We start from the raw sequence: 18,509 nt of genomic DNA, 5'->3' as shown, positions 1-18,509 counted from the left end.
CAATTGTGAGAATGTTAATCTTTCTGACTGGAAAGCACTTTCAAATCAAGTGGGCGGCATGGTGACGTGCTGCCTGTGGTTTCTTGTTTGGCAGTGGGGCTGCTTCTGCTGCTCACACCCCCAGGCGCACCTACAGTCATGGGCATGTAGGCGCACCGAGCCTTCCGCCACCATGCCATGTTGTATGCAAATGGGTGGAAGCACAACAATGCAAGCATAATTTTCAAGGTGGAAGTGAAAACTAAGGGCTATGATGGACTTGGGATCTCCCCAAAGGGATCCATGCTCAGCCCGACTTGGTATTTGGAGGAGTTTCAAATGGCGCCCTTATCTCAAGGTAAGGATAGACAAGTGCAGGCATAATCACATGGCTGAAACTTCTTCCAGTGTCATCCGTTTCATTAACAGAAATTTCTGTCTAAGCAGTCTCTCTTTCATTGAATAAACTGCCATAATCTCATGCTCACTGATAAATGCACATTGCTCCAGGTCACCACATGGGCACTGGACGGGGGTAGGTCGCGTCGGGTCATGTTTGGCGCCAAACGTGAGCTTTGGTGCACGGATGACGTTCATGGAGAAAATGTTTGGTATTTGGAAGTTTCGGTTTTCAGAATTTCAGATAAAAGATTATGTCCCTGAATTTATATTTTTTAAAAATATGAAATGTTATTGGTTTAAAGTTGTGGTTTTTATTTTTAATAAGCAACTTGACAAAGAAGTGGAAGGGTGGGTCAATGAGTGTGCAGATGAGTCCAAGGTTGGGGTTGTGGATGGTGTAGAAGGTTGTTGTAAGTCACAATGTTGCAGCTCCATCAAACTCTGGTTGAACCACAATTAGACTATGGTGTTCCGTTCTGGTTGCCTCATTATAGGAAGGATGTAGTCGCTTTAGAGGGAGTGCAGAGATTTACCAGGATGCTGCCTGGATTAGACGACAGATCTTATGAGAAATGGCCACGGCTTTTCTCTTTGGAGCACCTGAGGATAAGAAGCAACTTAATAGATGTCTATAAGATTATGAGTAACATAGATAGAGTGGACAGCCACAACCATTTAACTGGGGTGACAGTGGCTGTTTCAGGTGAGTGGTGGAAAATTTAGAGAAGACAGAGTAGTGGATGCCTGGAATGCATTGTCACCAGGGGTGAAGGCTGGTACAATATCTACATTTAAAAGGTTCTTAGATAGACAAATGAAAACTGGAGGGTTATGGGCTGTGAGGGCAGGAAGTGAAGTAGTTTTATTTAGGACAACACAAATGTCATGGGCTGAAGTGCCCACGCTGTACTGTAATGTTCTATAGATTTATTTTTTTTTAAAGAGCATACAAATAATTTATAGAAAATCAGCTTCATTTTAATATTGTTTAAATATTTAGCTGACATTTACTGATCAAAATTAAAAAGCTACTGTTATTGGACTTTCAAAATGAATGTACCTTTCTAAAAGAAACGGGCGTTCTGGCATAATAATACAGAGCCAATGAATACAGATCTTCTACATCTTCTGTTTCTAGGTTGCATGGAACACTTTCAAGTGAACCTGAAATACAAACATATTGCACTATTTTCACATTATGACAAAAAAATTAGTGATATGGGCCCATCATCACATCAACAGATAATCTAAAAAATATATATTTGCACTGATCTCCAGTATAATTTGAGAGATTCTGTTTAATCACAAAAAAATCTACTTAGTTATTTATGGCTCACATCTGGCACGTTACAGACACAGATTCACTGAAGCCAAGTTGAATCAGCAGGTCAAAAATTTCAAATTCTAAAATAAATAATTTTTACAAGTTACAAATACACAACTCAAAAAGAGAAGCTGAAGGTCAAAGCATGCATCAATAAAAGAACTAAAATCATTCTCGGAGAGAAGAACGCGTTTAAGCATGGATTCCTTTGAAGTAACTAACAGGAAAATTAGTGAATTACATTTATAGGCTTGATGATTAATATAGTTATGGCAGCAACTTAGACATAATAAAAATCCTATGTGACAGGATATGTATCTTCTTAAAATAGGCAAATAAAAATTACTTCTGGAAATTATCCGAAAATTTCCTTCACCATTTATGCTTTTCTGATACTTTATCCAATTCCTTTAAAATTCGAGTTTGGGGACCAATTTTTCAGGTCAAATTTGGGGGGAGGCCGGGGTCAATTTTTACAAGGTTATTATTTTTGACCATGGTAAGTACTTGCGCCGTTCGTGGCGTCAGGAGCACAGATGGCCGGGACCAGGTGCTAAGTGTTGGGAGCTCAGATGGGCGGACGGCTGGGACCTAGGAGACGGTCTGTGGCCAGAGCATCGGGAGCTCAGATGGCAGGCAGCCAGAGGCTTGGATAGAATCTGTGACTGGGGCATCTGGAGCTCTAGTCCGCGGTTGTGACACTGTAACAGCTTACAAATAAAGATAAAACTCATTCAGTACACCATGAAGTCGACTTTATTGTTCACTAGATACAACATTGCATTCTTCAACTCTCCAAACACCAACTATCCAAACTCCTCGGACCTTCTCGTTTGCTCACTGCCACATGGGTGATTCTGATGCTCTCATTCTCCTCCTCCTCCTCCTGTGTCGAAGATCCATCACCCATATACTGGTGCTTAACACACCGTGCATGCACTCTATTACTCATACTTGGCGCCTTGTTTATGTCATCAGTGGCGACTGGCACTGTTCCCAACGAAGGTAAGTACATGACTGCGACATCATCCTCCTCAGACTCCGAGCCATGCAAGGTGACTGAATGGAATTGTCCCATTAAGTTACAGTCCAAAGGGCTTCCAGTTCGGCCCGACAAACAGGCATTGCATGGTCTGACTGGCAAGGGTGCGACAGATCCTCTGATTGGCTCCAACGCAGAACATAGACCAGTTTCAACCTGTTGATGGAAACTGTGTCAGCTTTTCAATTCTTATCGATCATAAAAGTCTTCAGGTAGCATCATAAGACCTGAAAAGGACCATTGTAAATGGGCTGAATTGGTTTGTGAACAGCATCATGCCAAAGGAACACGAGAACAGTGTTGTAAATCATTCAGCACATACACTGCAGGTGACGCTTGCTGTGTAGGAGAAGGTTGGAGTAATCTCATGATTTCCCGAAGATGATCAACATGACTAGCTGGATCATAGAGCATTTTGTTTGGATTTGGATTCACAAACTTGCCTGGCAAAGTTAACATAATGCCATATACTAGCTCTGCTGAAGATCCAATATCTGCATTAATAGCATCACCACATCAAGGAGAAAATGGGCAAGCGTTTGTTCCACGTAGATGCATCATCACCTGCTGTTAATACTGCCTTCAATTGTTGATGGAAACACTCAATGAGGCCGTTGGCCTGCAGATGGTAAGTCAGAGTGTGAATACGGGTAGTGCCCCGAAGATTAGTGAGAGCATGGAATAATGCTGACTTGAACTGAGACCTTTGATCCATTATAATAGTGACTGGAACGCCAAAAGATGAAATTCAACGATCCACAAAAGCCCTAGTGACCATCTCCGCAGAGATATCAGTAATAGGAATGCCCTCCTGCCACCTGGTAGATCTGTCTTCACATGTGAACAGATAAGTATATCCCTAAAATAGTGGAAGAGTACTTATCAGGTCGAGATGCATGTAGTGAAAATGGGAATCCAGAATAACAAAATCCCCCAGCTTGAATTTTGTATGTCTGGAGACCAGCATTGATATGGCAAGCTGGTCCTTGCCCATAATCCAACATCCCATTTAACATGAGGCCAGGTAAAATATTCTGTAATTAATTTGACTGATGCTCTTCCATCAGGATGCAATGAGACTCAAAAATCTCCTGCCTCATAGCTGCCAGCATAAAAGGCCTAGGCCTTCCTGTGGAAAAACTTCAGACTAATTTTTCACCGATTCATCCAGGGTCACATCTTGAAGATGGAGACCAGAATTGATCCAGTGATACCGGATGAGATTAGGATCAGTGCGCTGTGCATGAACCATGGTGGTGAAATCGATGGCAGTAGTTGAATGTAAGACATCAATGTCGTGCCTAGATAGGGAATTTGGCCACGGCATTTGCTTTTCTTCAGATGTCCCATATGTCTGATGAAAATTGTAAGATGAAGTCTGAGTGTCAAATTTCTCTGAGCGAATAGAAATGTGTGCATGTACTCGCAGTGTGCACAAGAGGCTGATGGTCTGTATAAATGGTGAAAGGACGACCTTCCAATAAAAAGCAGAAATGTTTCAATGCAAGAGAGATTGCCAAGAGTTCTCGACCAAATGTACTGTAGTTTGCCTGAGCTCGTGACAGCTTGGCTGAAAAAAAAAATTCGAGAGGTTTCAATTCCTCATTGTTCTAGCTGGTCCCACAGCACTGACAGATGCATCTGTAGTAAGAGAGAGCAAGACATTGGGCTTTTGATGTACAGTACACACATTGTGGCATTCGCAAGCGCAGTCTTAACATCGCTGAAAGCACATACGACATCATCTCCCAAAGTTAATATCTTGAACATGGACATCGGATCTTTTTAGTAGTTCAGTAAAGGGTGATAGAGATACCGCAGCATTTGGCAGGAATTGGCAATAAAAATTCATTATGGCCAAAAAAATACCGTAATTGGCCAAACATGACGGGTGTAGGAAATTCTTGAATCTCTCGCACTTTCAATTCATCAGGAAAAATTCCATGTTATTTAACTCTATATCTCAAAAATATAAGATCAGCAGCCCCAAAAACATGTTTACTGGGATCGATCACATTGTCAAACTCATAAAGCCCATTGGCAGCCGTTGTCTCTTCTGCCTCCAAGTCTCTAGTGCTTCCAACAATTATACTGTCCATCGCCTCTACTACATCCTTGACCACCACAACTCCTACCAGGTCGATGGAAGGAAATTCCGCTGCGTGTCCAAAGTCTGGACCTGCATAGTCAGTGCTACCATTTGCTACTCCAACATCTATGATTCATAAGGTGCTGGTGCTTCACGAGGCACAGTAAACAGTTATTCTCGTTCCATTTGCTCCTATTGACTAGGGGAAGAAGCCAATCCTTCCATCTTCAATGCGGAAGTTGTGGACATAACAAGGGCGGCATGATCCATCAACTGACCGAGGGTGGACATTCAAAATACACTCACCAAATGCTCTTGAACGTGACGAGGTAAACATCAAAGGAACCTCTATTTCCAAAAATCACCTTCGACAGGGTCTATTCCAGCTAGCTTGTGCCAGCCCCTCAACATCTGTGATGGTTGCCTATTGCCTAGGCTGTCGTCCATTGGTAATTAGGAAATACGAGTCTCCCTTTATGGCTGAGTACTCCGCAGAATAGCCGCCTTAAACATGTCATATGGGAGATTACCATCCAGATCCACTGAGATTCTTTACAGGCAATCTGCTCTGGAAGACGCTCCACAGGAAAACTGCACTTCATCTTCTGACTTGTCACAGGGAGGCCAGAGAAACACACTTCGAGGATCGTGAGTTATGCTGGTGCAAAAAAAAGGGGGAATGTTCAGTTTGACCTCCCCAACTGCTCCTATCAGGGGTTTATCCTCATTGCTAACTATTTTAAATTAGATGGTACTGTGAACTCACGGGGTCAGGACTTGTAATGGCACTGAATTATCACAGCTTACTAAAAAATAAAGAATATACTCATTTCTTTCAAAACACCATGAAGTCAACTTTCTTTATTATTCACTAGACACATTGCATTCTTCAACTCCCCAACACCACCCAGCCAAACTCCTCTGACCTTCTCATTGGCTCACTGCCACACTGGTGATCCTGACCATCACCCATACACCCACACATGTGCTCTATTACTCAAGGACATTGCATCACTTACGTCAATAGCGGTGACTGGCAATGTTCCCGACAAGGCTAAGTACTTGACCGCAACAATGTCGGGAGCTCTGAGTGGGCAGGCAGCCAAGGAAAAGGTAAGCAGTTGGGGTGTCGGGAACTTGGATGGGCGGGTGGTTTGGAGTTCAGATGGGCAGGTGGCTACGGCAAGGGTTTGCGGTCAGGATGTCAAGAGCTCGGATGGGCGGTGGTCAAGGCCAAAGATATAGGGTGGGGGTTTGACTTCTACAGCGGTCATACAGAAAATATGTACTTTTTGGGAGAAAAAAAGTGGGGTCAACTATTAGACGGGATCAGTTATTACACGAGTATATACGGTAATCACATACACACCTGTCCTTACTCTGTAGCAAGTTTCCCATTTGAGTTAATAGCCAAATGCCTGACAATGAAAAATATGATGCATATCACTGCAGATGCAGTTTTTGCTGATTTATTTAACATTGCTAGAAATTAATAAAACTTCATGATTAAGGACAACCAACAATAGACCATAGCACAACACAAGAACAGGCCATTCAGCCCAAGTGCCAGTTTTGAACATTATATCCAAAACAAACTAAAATTTTACTGCTTGGACTTGGAAGATATCCCTATAGCCCCTTCATGATCATGGCTCTATCTAGAATCCTCTTAAAACACGTATTGTATCTGCTTCCATCACTAATCTTGGCAGCCCATTCCAAGCACTTACCACTCTCTGTGTAAAATATTTGCCCTGCACATCTCCCTTAAACTTCCTCTTCTTCACTTTAAATGGATATCCTTTAGTTTGTGATGCCTTTGTTCTGTGGAAAAGATTCTGAATGTCATCTCTATCAACATCTCATGATTTTAAACTCTTCCATCAGGCCACCCCTCACCCTCCTTAAGCTCGAGAGAAAAACAAAAAAATCACAAGTTTGTCCAATCTCTCCCCATAATTCATACCCTCTAAACCAGGCAACATCCCGGAAAACTTCTTCCCTTTCCAAAGGCCCCATACCTTTCCTGTAATGCGGCGACCAGAACTGCATTTCAAGTTCAAACCAAAGTTTATATAGTTGTAACACGAGTTCCTTACTTTCAGAATGAGAATTTATTGCCCTGGACGTGTCAAAAAATTCATTGTTTTGTGGCAGCATCACAGGATAAACATTTCTATAAACTACATTTCAAAATAATAGGGCAAGAAAGAGACAAAGTGGGGCAGTGTCTGTTTCATTGTTCATTCAGAAATCTGATGGCAGAGGGGAAGAAGCTAAATGCTCGTCTTCAGGCTCCTGTATTTTTTTCTCTAATGGTACCAGAGTGAAGAAGGCGTGGTCTGGGTGTGGGGGTCCTTGAGGATAGACGTGGCTTTCTTACTCTTGTCCTCGATAGAGTGAAGAATGGTGTCTGTGATGTTGCAAGCAGAGTTATCAACCCTCTGGAGTATTTTTCCTGTCCTGAGCAGAACGCCAGAATGCTCTCTACTGTACATCTGCAGAAGTTTTCGAGAGTCTTTGATGACATACTGAATCTTCTCAAAATCCTCACAAAGTGTAGCCGCTGGCGAGCCTTTTTCGTGATTGCATCAGCATGGAGGCTCCAAGACAGACCCTCAGAGATACTGACACCCAGGAATTTGAAGTTGTTGATCCTCTCCACTGCTGACCCCTCGACGAGGACTGGTTTGTGTCCTTCTGATTTCCTCCTGAAGCCCACGTTCATCTCCATGGGTTTGCTAATGGTGAGTACAAGGTTGCTGTGACACCACTCAACGAGCTGACCTATATACCTCCTGTACACTCCCTCATTGCCATTGGTGATTCTGCTGTCATCGCTAACTTTGCAGATAGCATTTGAATTGTTATGGGGGGAGAGTGAGTAGAGCAGTGGGCTAAGCATGCATCCTCGAGGAGCACCTGTGTTGATAGTCAGTGGGGAGGAGATGTTGTTTCCAATTTGTACTTTTATATTTAATGCCTCACCCAATGAAGCCAAGCATACCATACACCTCCTTTAATACCCTATATACTTGTGTGGCTACTTTAAATGAATTATTGACCTGGATTCCTAGGTTGCTGTACACATCAATTCTTTTAAGAGTTCTGCCATTAACTGAATACCTTCCCTTACAATTGATCTTGCACTCATCTGGATTAAACTCCATCTGGAATTTCTCTGCCTGTATCTGTAACTGATCCATATCCTGTTGTATTCTTTGATAACCATCTACATTGTCCACAACTCCACCAATCTCCTCTTGGACAACCTCTTCTGACCTTTTTATATTTCAAGCTCTATTTTTCTAATTGCCTACATGACATCAAACTTCCCTACACCCCTCATCCACTCCATTCCCACACTGAGATCTTTCCTCTGCTTCCTCTAATGCCAAGGTGAGGCAAAATGCAAGGGAATATTGCCTCATATTCCATTAAATGGTCTCCAACCCAACAGCATAAATACTTAATTCTCCAATTTCAGGAAACCCAGAACCTCTCACCTTTTGATGCACCCTGGTCCTCCTACACAATCCTTTCTTACCAAATTCTTCCTTCTGGCATCAAGACCCAGTTTCCTTCCCCTCCCCCATTTGGCTCCATCCGCTCAACCAAATGGGACCCTTATGCCCTCCCCTCACTGTACCCATCTGCCCACCTTACTCCCTAATCTGGCTTCACTTGTCACCTTCCTTTCTTATCAGATTCCATCCCTATGATGCCTCACTTATCTCCCAGTCTCTGTTGCAATCTCCACTCTTCCCAACCAAGCTGCATCAGCCTCTCCTAACATGGATCCACCCATAACTTGCCAGCTCCTGCCTCACACCTCCTCCTCAGATCCTTGTTCTGGTTATTGGCTCTTTACATTCTCAGTCCTGATGAAAGGCCTTGACCCAAAATAATGGCCACCCCTTTGCCTCAACAGATATTGACTGTCTTGCCGAGTTCCTCCAGTAGCTCATTTCTGTTCTAGACTGCAGCACCCAGCGTCCCTTGTGTCAATAAATCACTTATTTGCTTCTCCAATCTACAAACATACTAAAGTCTCTCTCCATAGGAATCATTCAATTCAATATCTTTTGCATCCTTTCTAATAATAGAGAAAATTTGCTGCATTGGGGAAAACTTAGCGGTGAAGAGAGCAACATATTTCTTCATGGAGCTTGTCTGAGCTGTCAATATTTCCTTTTATTTCCGATTTCTAGTATAATCGCTAATTTGCTTTGGTCTAATGACTTTCTGCTTTGGTGATAGTTCTTACCAAAAACAAACTTTGGCTAACAATGCCCTTTTCATTCCAAACAGCTCGAGAAATTTAGCAAAGCAAAGTGATAATAATTCAACTATTGTTCTCAGACACAATGTTTCTCAGTGAGTGATGGTAATAGGGAGGGCAGGTACCTGTAGACTAGCAATTTTGGACAATAGGAAGAACAATCTTGGCAGTGGAACATTTTTTGCAAATCGAATCTCATTTCATAAAGCAATGTGTTCTTGTTCCTTTACTTGTGGATGTCCCCAAAAGGAACAGTCAATTAAGTTAAGGAAAGAAATACAAACAAACTGATAGAATAGAATGGCTTGGGTCAACAATTATTTGCATTGGGCAAAACTTAGCCTGGTCCAGGTCTATTGATTGATGCATGTATTTTTATATTCACTTGTACAGTGAGACAGTGGCATGTTTAGAATGGCTAGTTATAGTCTATACAGTAAACAGATCTGTGTAACGTGTATATCGCAATCTAAATGATGGTATACATTCAAGGATTAATACAGGATGAAAGAGCCAAACTAAATCCAAATGAATTAAATATACATATTGTCAATGTGTCTTGAATCCTTGCAAATTATGAAAAATGTGGATTTAGCAGCATCTACAATTAAAATCAAAGTGATTTTAATCACAATTCCACAGCGAGACGGCCCACCAAAGAAAAACGTTGGGTTTATTCCAACTGCATCACAGGAAATTTGTATCATCCACTCACAATAATTTTAAAAAAAAAGCTACTTTCAAAGTCTCCCAGTTTAAGAGTTAAACCTGTATTTTGCAGTCAGCCCATATAACAGGTCTGCATCATGAACATAACTACATCCCTTACCAATTAGCTGATCAATACAACTTAAAGGAACCAGTTTGTCATCAATCTAAAAATAGTCGGCAAGAAAGACAAATCAGCCAACTGCAGGAATAAAGTTTTAAGTAGAAATGTAATATTTTAGCTACATACTCCTAATCTTGGGCATGAAGGAGACATTTATCAGAAAATTCTCTCATTTTGTCACAAAATGTGTATCCTTTCTTGTTTTCGTATTATTATCTAATTACCACACTGAGCAACCCAACTGATTCCAAACCTTGAATAGGATGGGTTCATGGAAAAAGTGACCATAACGTGTAAAGCAATTAAATGAATAGACAATAATATTATTTTATATTTCCAGCATCTGCTTTTTTCAAGCTTGATCCAAGAATGCCTTTGGACTTTGGTGACTGGAGAAGGTCAAAAGCTAGGCCCTTGTGAGCTCCACACATGCACCTTTTACAATTTCACAATGAGGCAAAGGTGTGGCTCTGCCCAACCAACATACCAAAGTCACAAAAAAATCAGTTTCATATGATCTGCAAACAACACTGGCATTTCACCTGTTTTAAATGAAGATAACAGTGTACTTGACCGGTAGAGAAAAACAAAATCAAATCCTATGCCTATAAATAGTGCAATGTTATTTTTTTTTGACTGGAGTAAAACACGTAATTGAAATAAAGCAAAAGACAATTTACTCCTATCATCTGAATGTGCCGCTCTTACTGAGGCAACCTTGAGTCTAATAATCAGGTCCCCAAGTGAGCAGCACTTCATTTGCTGGCAGTGAACTATCTGATGGTACCGACAAATAAAGTAAGATTCATTGGAGAAAAGGCAATTGATGTATTTTTTAAACTGGTGTTGTTTTCTTCTTCATGTTTCAATTGCTGTAAATGATTTATAAAGATTAAGCTTGTGAAAAACTGAAGTTATTTCATCGGTTCCTTTGAAAATGTAATATACATATATACTTCAACTGATGTCTGCCATAACGCAAACAGAGTCGCTGTGAGTATTGCCCGGAGCCCCTAAATGTTAGGGTTAGGAGAAAGAGAAGTAAAAGAAGTAAAAGAGTTTAATAGAAAAACCTGACTGCAAAACATGTGTGAGGAGGTCACATTGCAGATGAACAAAAACTTTGATTAAAGCTGCACTTGAAATACTGAGTGCAATTCTGGTCGTACAATAACAGGAAGATGTGGAGAGTTTGGAAGAGGTACAGAATAGGTTTACCAGGAAGTTGCCTGATTTAGGGTACGAGTGATGGGAAGTATTTGAACAAAATTGGATTCTTTTCTCGGGAGCATAGGAAACTGAGGAGAGACCTGAAAGAGGTGTATAAAATTATGAGAGGCATTGATAACTTGGATTGTCAGAATTTTTTGCCTGGTGCAAAAGCATCAGATATTAGACTCTAGTAACTCGAGTATAGGTGTTTAAAGTGAGGGGGAGAAAGTTTAACGATGAAACAGAGGGGCAAATATTTTACACAGAGAGTGGTAGATGCCTGAAATAGGCTATCAGGAACAGCTGTGCAAGCAGATACAATTGAAGCATTGAAGAGGCTTCTAATTAGACAGATGAAGCAGACAGTCAGGAGTGGGCAGGTGGGGAGAGAGATATTTACCAGATTAAAGCAGAGATTTTTGATTTGGACATGTGTATGGCACAGACAATATAAGCTCAAGGAAGTATTCTTGTGCCGTACTGTTCTATGTTCTATAGAATTTTACAGTGCAATAAGGGTAAACGTGCATCAACTTCCACAAAAGTTACAATAAATGGATGCACATGGGATAAAAACAAGAATTAATTAACTGGCTGAAAGAAGTCCATTTACACTTGTCCATTTGGAAGTGTTGATGAAGAGTCCGGTTTTTTTTTTGCAAAAATTACAGTAAAAGATCATTTAGCCTAATTGACTCCCACTGGTGCATATATAACCTCCATATTGTGTAACACACCTATCACCTATTCTAACTATACCCACATATTGTTTCTTTCTCCCCATTATCGCTTGCCCCAAAATATACCAATGGTATTTTCTTTAGGTATTTTCTGTAGTAGCGCATTCCAAATTCTAACAACCTCACAGATTTTCTCTGTTTAAATTCTCGGTAACAGAGAATCCCAGCTTTAGATTGCTTTTCTAATGTCTTTTACTAATAAAAGGCTTTTTCTAAACATCACACAAATTAATTTTCAGATGAATATTGTAGGCATAATTTTTTTTAAATGACAGTATATTGTAGATTTATGCAGAGAATCACTGATTTCTAAGTTCCAAGTTCAAGTCAGAGAAAAATTGCCTATTTTGGCACACTTACGAATGAGTTCCTCTTTGCATTCTGTTTCTTGCGACAAAACAATCTCTCTGAGGGGGAAGAAAAGGATGATATATTAATGGAACATTGTGGGAATTCAGTGGTGGGGTGAATGTGGAAAGAGATATGCAAAGATATTTAGAGAATTTTACAACTTTGGCCAAGGCAGGCACATAGATGGCTACCAACGGCGCAGCAATGAAATTCATGTATATAAAACCCACTTTCTTTAATATACCTTCTTTAACGTAGAAAACTTAACAGCACCGTATAATTTGAAGAATCAAAGTAAAAACAAAAAAACGAGAGAGGGTTGTTAACAGCTTTATAAAATGACAGACTGGAATGGAGAAAGAAATTAAAGAGTGAGTATTGAAATACACTGCATCATCAAACAAAATACAAATAAAGAAAATGCAGGAACAAAGATGAAGGCGGCGGGATCTATGACCAGAAATAAATCTCCTGTGACAAATTTGATGTCTTCAAGCTTTTCTTGCAAACATAGTGGAATGATGGAATTTGGGTTTGAAAACTCAGCTTTTGGTCCAATTGAACACTGATGTTTCCTATAATGTGAATAAATGAAGGGATGAAGCTAAAAATAATGAAGTAAACTTGAAATCAGCCACCAAAAGAGCTAATTCTGAACTTGCAATATGCAACATTCTGGCTACATCGAGACAGTTACGAGTGGGAGGTCAGTTCCACAGAAATAGAAGAAAGGCAAAGACTTGCACAGTAACATCATCAATTGGCAACAGGGATAATTCACTGTGGTTGCAAAGGATGCCAGAATGATGAAAGTGTTGTAGGTATGGCAAAAGGTGGACTGGAAAGGTTCCAACAGGTCTTTGTTTAAAAAAGTGTTATGAAATTGGGAACTGTTGAAATACTGGAAGAAAGGAATGTTAGATATGGAATGACAGGTGGGGAAAGGATCCACACCATTACACATTTTCTTCTGAGGAGAGGTGAATGGAGTACTATCGTGTGAAACATTGCATTAGCATCAGGCAAAAGTAATGAGTGGTCAGGAGTTGTACAGGCATGAAAGGGAAAGAGAATGGATTGTGCAAAGTACATTCAGTGCAGGTGAGCAGAAAATTGAAAAGATATGCCATTGACAAGGGCATGGAGGTGAAATAAATAAGAAGACTCAAGTGCGGACAAATTAGGTCTGAGAATAATCAAATTTGAAATCAGTCCATAACTTTTAATAAATTAAGTGACAACAAATGGATCATGCATTGTATATATTGTTTTTTTAATGGAATTTAATGTGAAGTTCAAGAAATTTACATACATTACTTTTAAATAAACAAGTTTAAGGTTCAAATTAAAATAGATGGAGTTAATCAATTCGAACCAGGCATTTTTAAAATCACTATAGTGCTACATATATCTAAATGTTAAGTGAACAAGACTTCAAAGGATTCAGGAATACTTACTTTGCATTAACTAGAATGACCAGCATGAGGAAAAAAATGAGGAAAGGATCCGCTTGCTGTAGATACACATCCCATATCACTTGGGCAACATCTTCGCTACAGCAACTTGCAAAGAGGCTTGCTCCCTTCAGAACAAATTAAAAAGAAAAAGAGTGTTCCATAAATGAAATTAAAATTTCAAATCCACAGCTTATTGGTCAGATTTCAGGGTTACAAATTTAAAAAGTTCATCAAAGAAAATAATGTCTTGTACTTTGTCCATGAATAAAGTAAATTCCATTTATAGCATTTCTAACTAATTTGGCTCTAAACTGGATTACAACATTGCGATACTCCATACCACTACTAATGAGAGAAATGATCCCATTTTTGATTGCTGCATTAATGTAGCCAGATAGACAAGATAGATGAGTTTCTTGCTAAAATTGAACTACTGAAATTGCAAGAAATTGCATAACAAATTGATAAAACCATTTGAAATAGAGGAAATACATATTAAAAAAGCTACTGAACAATAAAACGCCTGGGGAGGACAGACTCCCAGTAGAATTCTATAAAACATTTAAAGAGTTACTAATTCCTCCTCTCCTGGAAGTAATGAACCAGAGAGAAGAAACACAAAACATGCCACTAACACCAGCATCGTATAGACCAATATCTCTACTTAACACAGATTATAAGATAATAGCTAAACTATTAGCAAACAGATTGGTCGACTGTGGACCAAAAATAGTAAAACTAGATCAAACTGGATTTATTAAGAAAGACGAACAACGGACAATGTTTGTAAGTTCATTAACTTAATACATGCAGTACAAGGAAATAAGATGCCAACAGTGGCTGTTGCTTTAGATGCAGAGAAAGCCTTGAGGGTAGAATGGATTTATTCAAAGTATTACAGAGGTTCAACCTACCAGAGAAATATATTAATTGGATTAAAGCATTATATAAGGGTCCAATGACGAAGGTGACAGTAAATGGATATATAATCGAACCAATTTAAATTAAGCAGGTCAACTAGGTAGGGATGTCCACTATCTCCCTCACTGTTCGCTTTAGCAATAGAACCATTGGCAGGACTGATAAGAACAGAAAATAAAAGGGATAAAAATAAAAGAGAAGGAATATAAAATCAGTCTATTTGCAGATGACATCATAGTATACTTAACAGAACCAGAATTATCAATAAAAGAATTACATAAGAAATTGAAGGAATATGGAGAAATATCAGGGTACAAGATCAATGCAAATAAAAGTGAAGCGATACCAATGAATAATGTGGATTTCACAAAGTTTAAGAAAGAATCACCATTTAAATGGCAAACACAAGCAATCCGATACCTAGGTATTAGACTAGATAATAATCTAGGCCATCTATACAAATTAAATTATCAGCCATTAATGAAGAAATTACAAGATGACTTAGAACATTGGAAAGATTTACCACTAACACTGATAGGAAGAGTAAACTGCATTAAAATGAATATCTTCCCAAGGATACATAACCTATTTCAATCATTATCAATTCCCTTAACAGAGGAATTCTTCAATGAGCTAAAGAAAATAATAAGGAAATTCTTATGGAAAGGGGGGAAACTGAGGATAGCGCTAGATAAATTAACAGAATGGTACAAACAAGGGGGCTTGCAGCTACCAAACTTTAAGAATTATTATAGAGCAGCACAATTAAAATATCTATCAATTTTTAATCAAACAAGGGAAAAACCAGATTGGACCAAGATAGAGCTAGATAAAATAGGGGAGAAGGTACCTGAACATATACTTTATAAGTGGGATGAAAAACTGGTGCAACATAGAAGTTCACCAGTACTGCACCATCTGCTCAACATTTGGAAGAAGATTCACGTAGAAAGGAAAAAAACAAATTACCAACTACCAAAATTATTATTGACGCAAAATCAACTAATCCCTTTCACAAAAGATAACCTTTCCTTCAGAGAATGGGAGAGAAAAGGGATTAAAAAAATATAAAATTTTTTGGGAAATAATTTATTATCATTTGAACAAATGAAGTGCAAATATGGAATAACTCACGATACAATGTTTGCATACCACCAACTGAAAACCTACTTAAAGGACAAACTGAGAAGCAGACTGAGATTACCAGAAGGAAGCAGCTTTGAATATATGATTAGAGACACAATGATAATTAAGATTTATAACAAACATGTACATCAAGCTGCAAGAGAAAGAAAATGATGAAATAAGCTATAAACCCAAACAAAAGTGGGAACGAGATCTAAACATAAAGATAAAAAATGAAATATGGGAAAAGCTATGCTCCAGAACTATGAGAAATATAATAAACACGAGGTTACACATGATACAATATAATTGGTTACACAGGCTATATATCACACACCAAAAGTTAAATAAATGGGACCCAACAGTATCAGATAGATGTTTTCGCTGTAAGAAGGAAACGGGAACAACAGTACATGCAATTTGGGCATGTGAGAAAGTGAAAAAGTTTTGGGAAGATCTAAATCAGATATTAAATAAAATCACAAAAAGCAACATACCAAAAAATCCAGAGATCTTTCTTCTAAGTAATATAAGAAGTGAAGAATTAAGCCTCAAACTAGATGAAGCGCAAAAAATATTTATTATGATAGCCTTAGCTGTAGCAAAATAATGTATAATGTCAACTTGGAAATCAGAAGAAAGCCTGAGAGTACAGCAATGGTATATAGAAATGAATAAATGTATTCTATTGGAAAAAATAACATATAATTTAAAAAATAAAGTCACATTATTTCAACAAATTTGGGAACCGTATATGGAACACAACAGAGAGGGCCTACTGCGGACCCCACCCCCTAAAATGATAGAATGAGAAGAAGACGAAATGAACTGACCCAGTGTGTAAAAGTAGATGACACAATTTTCTTGTTTATTTTCATTGTGTGATGACATCGTTTAATGGGTTTATTGTATATGTTGAACATTTAATGGGTTTGGAGGGGGGTGGGAAGGGGGGAGGGAAGGGAGGGGGGAAAAGTGGAGAAAATGACACTATATATTCAAGAGGGGAATGTTTGTGTGTATTTTGGTCAGTATGGTTCATAGTGTGAAAAATTTTAAAAATAATGTAGCCAGATTTGACAGTTTCTGTAAAAATATGAATGCAGTATTTTAAGCCATACCATCAGGTATAACCAATATTCCTTCCAAGGATGGAGTATCCGGCTGAGTACTGAAAAACCTGTACTGAACAATTAGCCAATGTTTTCATGAACATCATCAATATCTCATTCTGACAGGGCTTTGTTCCCATCTATTTCAAATTGGCCTCAATCATACCAGTGCCCAAGAGTGTGTTAAACTGCCGAAATGACTACTAACCAGTTGGACTCATATCCACAATGATGAAGTGTTTTTAGAGACTGGTGTTGAAACCTATCAGCTCTTGAGTGGCGACATGAATTCATTCCAATTGGTCTCCTGCAGCAACAGGTCTACAGCAGATACTATCTCACTGGCTCTACACAAAAATCTAGAACAACTGGACAGTAAATATGCATACATAAACGTGCTCTCTATTGACATTATTTTTCAATTAAAAAACAATGCATTCAACATCATCATCCCCTCAAAACATCAGCAAACTCTAAGACCTGGGACTCAATGCCCCAGTGTGCAACTTGATTTGGATTTCCAAACCTGTAGACTCTATTCAGTGCAGATTGACAAGAACATCTCCACAATCTCCATCAGTACAGGAGCACCACAGGATTGCGTACTTAGATCCCCGCTGTACTTGCTTTCCACCTACAACTGTGTGGCTTGGTACAAACAACCACTTACAAATTTGCTGGTGATACCACAGTAGTGGACTGCATAAAAACGGGCACCGAGTCGGCATAAAGGAGGGAGATTGAAAACTTGGCTGAATGGAGTACTAACAACAATCACTCACTCAATATCACCAAAAATCAAGGAACTAATTGTAGATTTTAGGAAAGGAAAAGCAGTGGTGCACAATCCAGTGATTGTTGGGGAAATCAAGAGGTAGAGCAAATTTAAATACCTGGGAGTCACTGCTTCAAAGGATCTTTCCTGGACCCAACACACTAATGTTGTCGTGAGGAAAGCATTTCAATGCCTTTATTTTCTCAGGAGTTTGCAAACATTTGGTGTAACAATACAGATGTATAATGGAAAGTATGTTGACTGGCTGCATCACAGCCTAGCATGGGGGCACCAATACTCTGAGCAGAAAGCCCTACAAAAGGGAGTGGGCACAGCCCAATACACAGCAAAGGTACCATCGAGAAAAGCCACATGGAACGCTGTTGTTTGAGAACAGCAGCAATCATCCAGGATCTACACAACCCAGAACATGCTCTGTTCTTGCTACTGGCCTCAGGAAAGAGGTATAGGTGCCACAAGACTTGTACCTCCATGTTCAGGAACAGTTGCTATTCCCTCCGCATCAGACTCTTCCAAACAATAGACTCAATCAGAGACTCATTTAAGGACTCTTACTTTGTACATTATTTATTACTAAGTATTTATTTATTTTTCACAGTTTGTTTATACTTTTTTCTTTTATATACGCATCTTTGTCTTGAGTACAGTTTGGTCTTCTGATAAGTAGAAGTTCTGCCTGGCCCGCGGGAAAATCAATCTCAGGGTTGTATGTGATGTCATGCATGAACTCTGACGATAAATGTGAACTTTGAACTTTAAAGATCACTCTATACTAATAATGATAATGCCGTTTATGGAAGTAAATTGCACTATTTTAGTTATGAGTGTCAGTGGGAAGACCTGTA

At 39.2% G+C, this 18,509-nt stretch overlaps 1 protein-coding gene across 3 annotated transcripts in view; it reads right to left on the bottom strand.

Moving 5' to 3' along the window:
• The window catches only part of tbc1d23 (TBC1 domain family, member 23), a 71,052-nt gene that overhangs the window by 28,662 nt on the left and 23,881 nt on the right, over nucleotides 1-18,509 (bottom strand). For all 3 annotated transcript variants that reach the window (XM_069888709.1, XM_069888706.1, XM_069888707.1), the window contains 3 exons: nucleotides 13,711-13,835; nucleotides 12,263-12,309; nucleotides 1,442-1,545 (listed from right to left, as the gene is read on the bottom strand). In XM_069888709.1, the coding sequence (XP_069744810.1) occupies nucleotides 1,442-1,545; nucleotides 12,263-12,309; nucleotides 13,711-13,835 (276 nt within the window). The remainder of the gene's footprint in view (nucleotides 1-1,441; nucleotides 1,546-12,262; nucleotides 12,310-13,710; nucleotides 13,836-18,509) is intronic.

Source organism: Narcine bancroftii, chromosome 7, assembly GCF_036971445.1.
Source record: "Narcine bancroftii isolate sNarBan1 chromosome 7, sNarBan1.hap1, whole genome shotgun sequence".
NCBI lineage: Eukaryota > Metazoa > Chordata > Chondrichthyes > Torpediniformes > Narcinidae > Narcine > Narcine bancroftii.
This window is presented reverse-complemented; position numbering and strand designations above follow the sequence as displayed.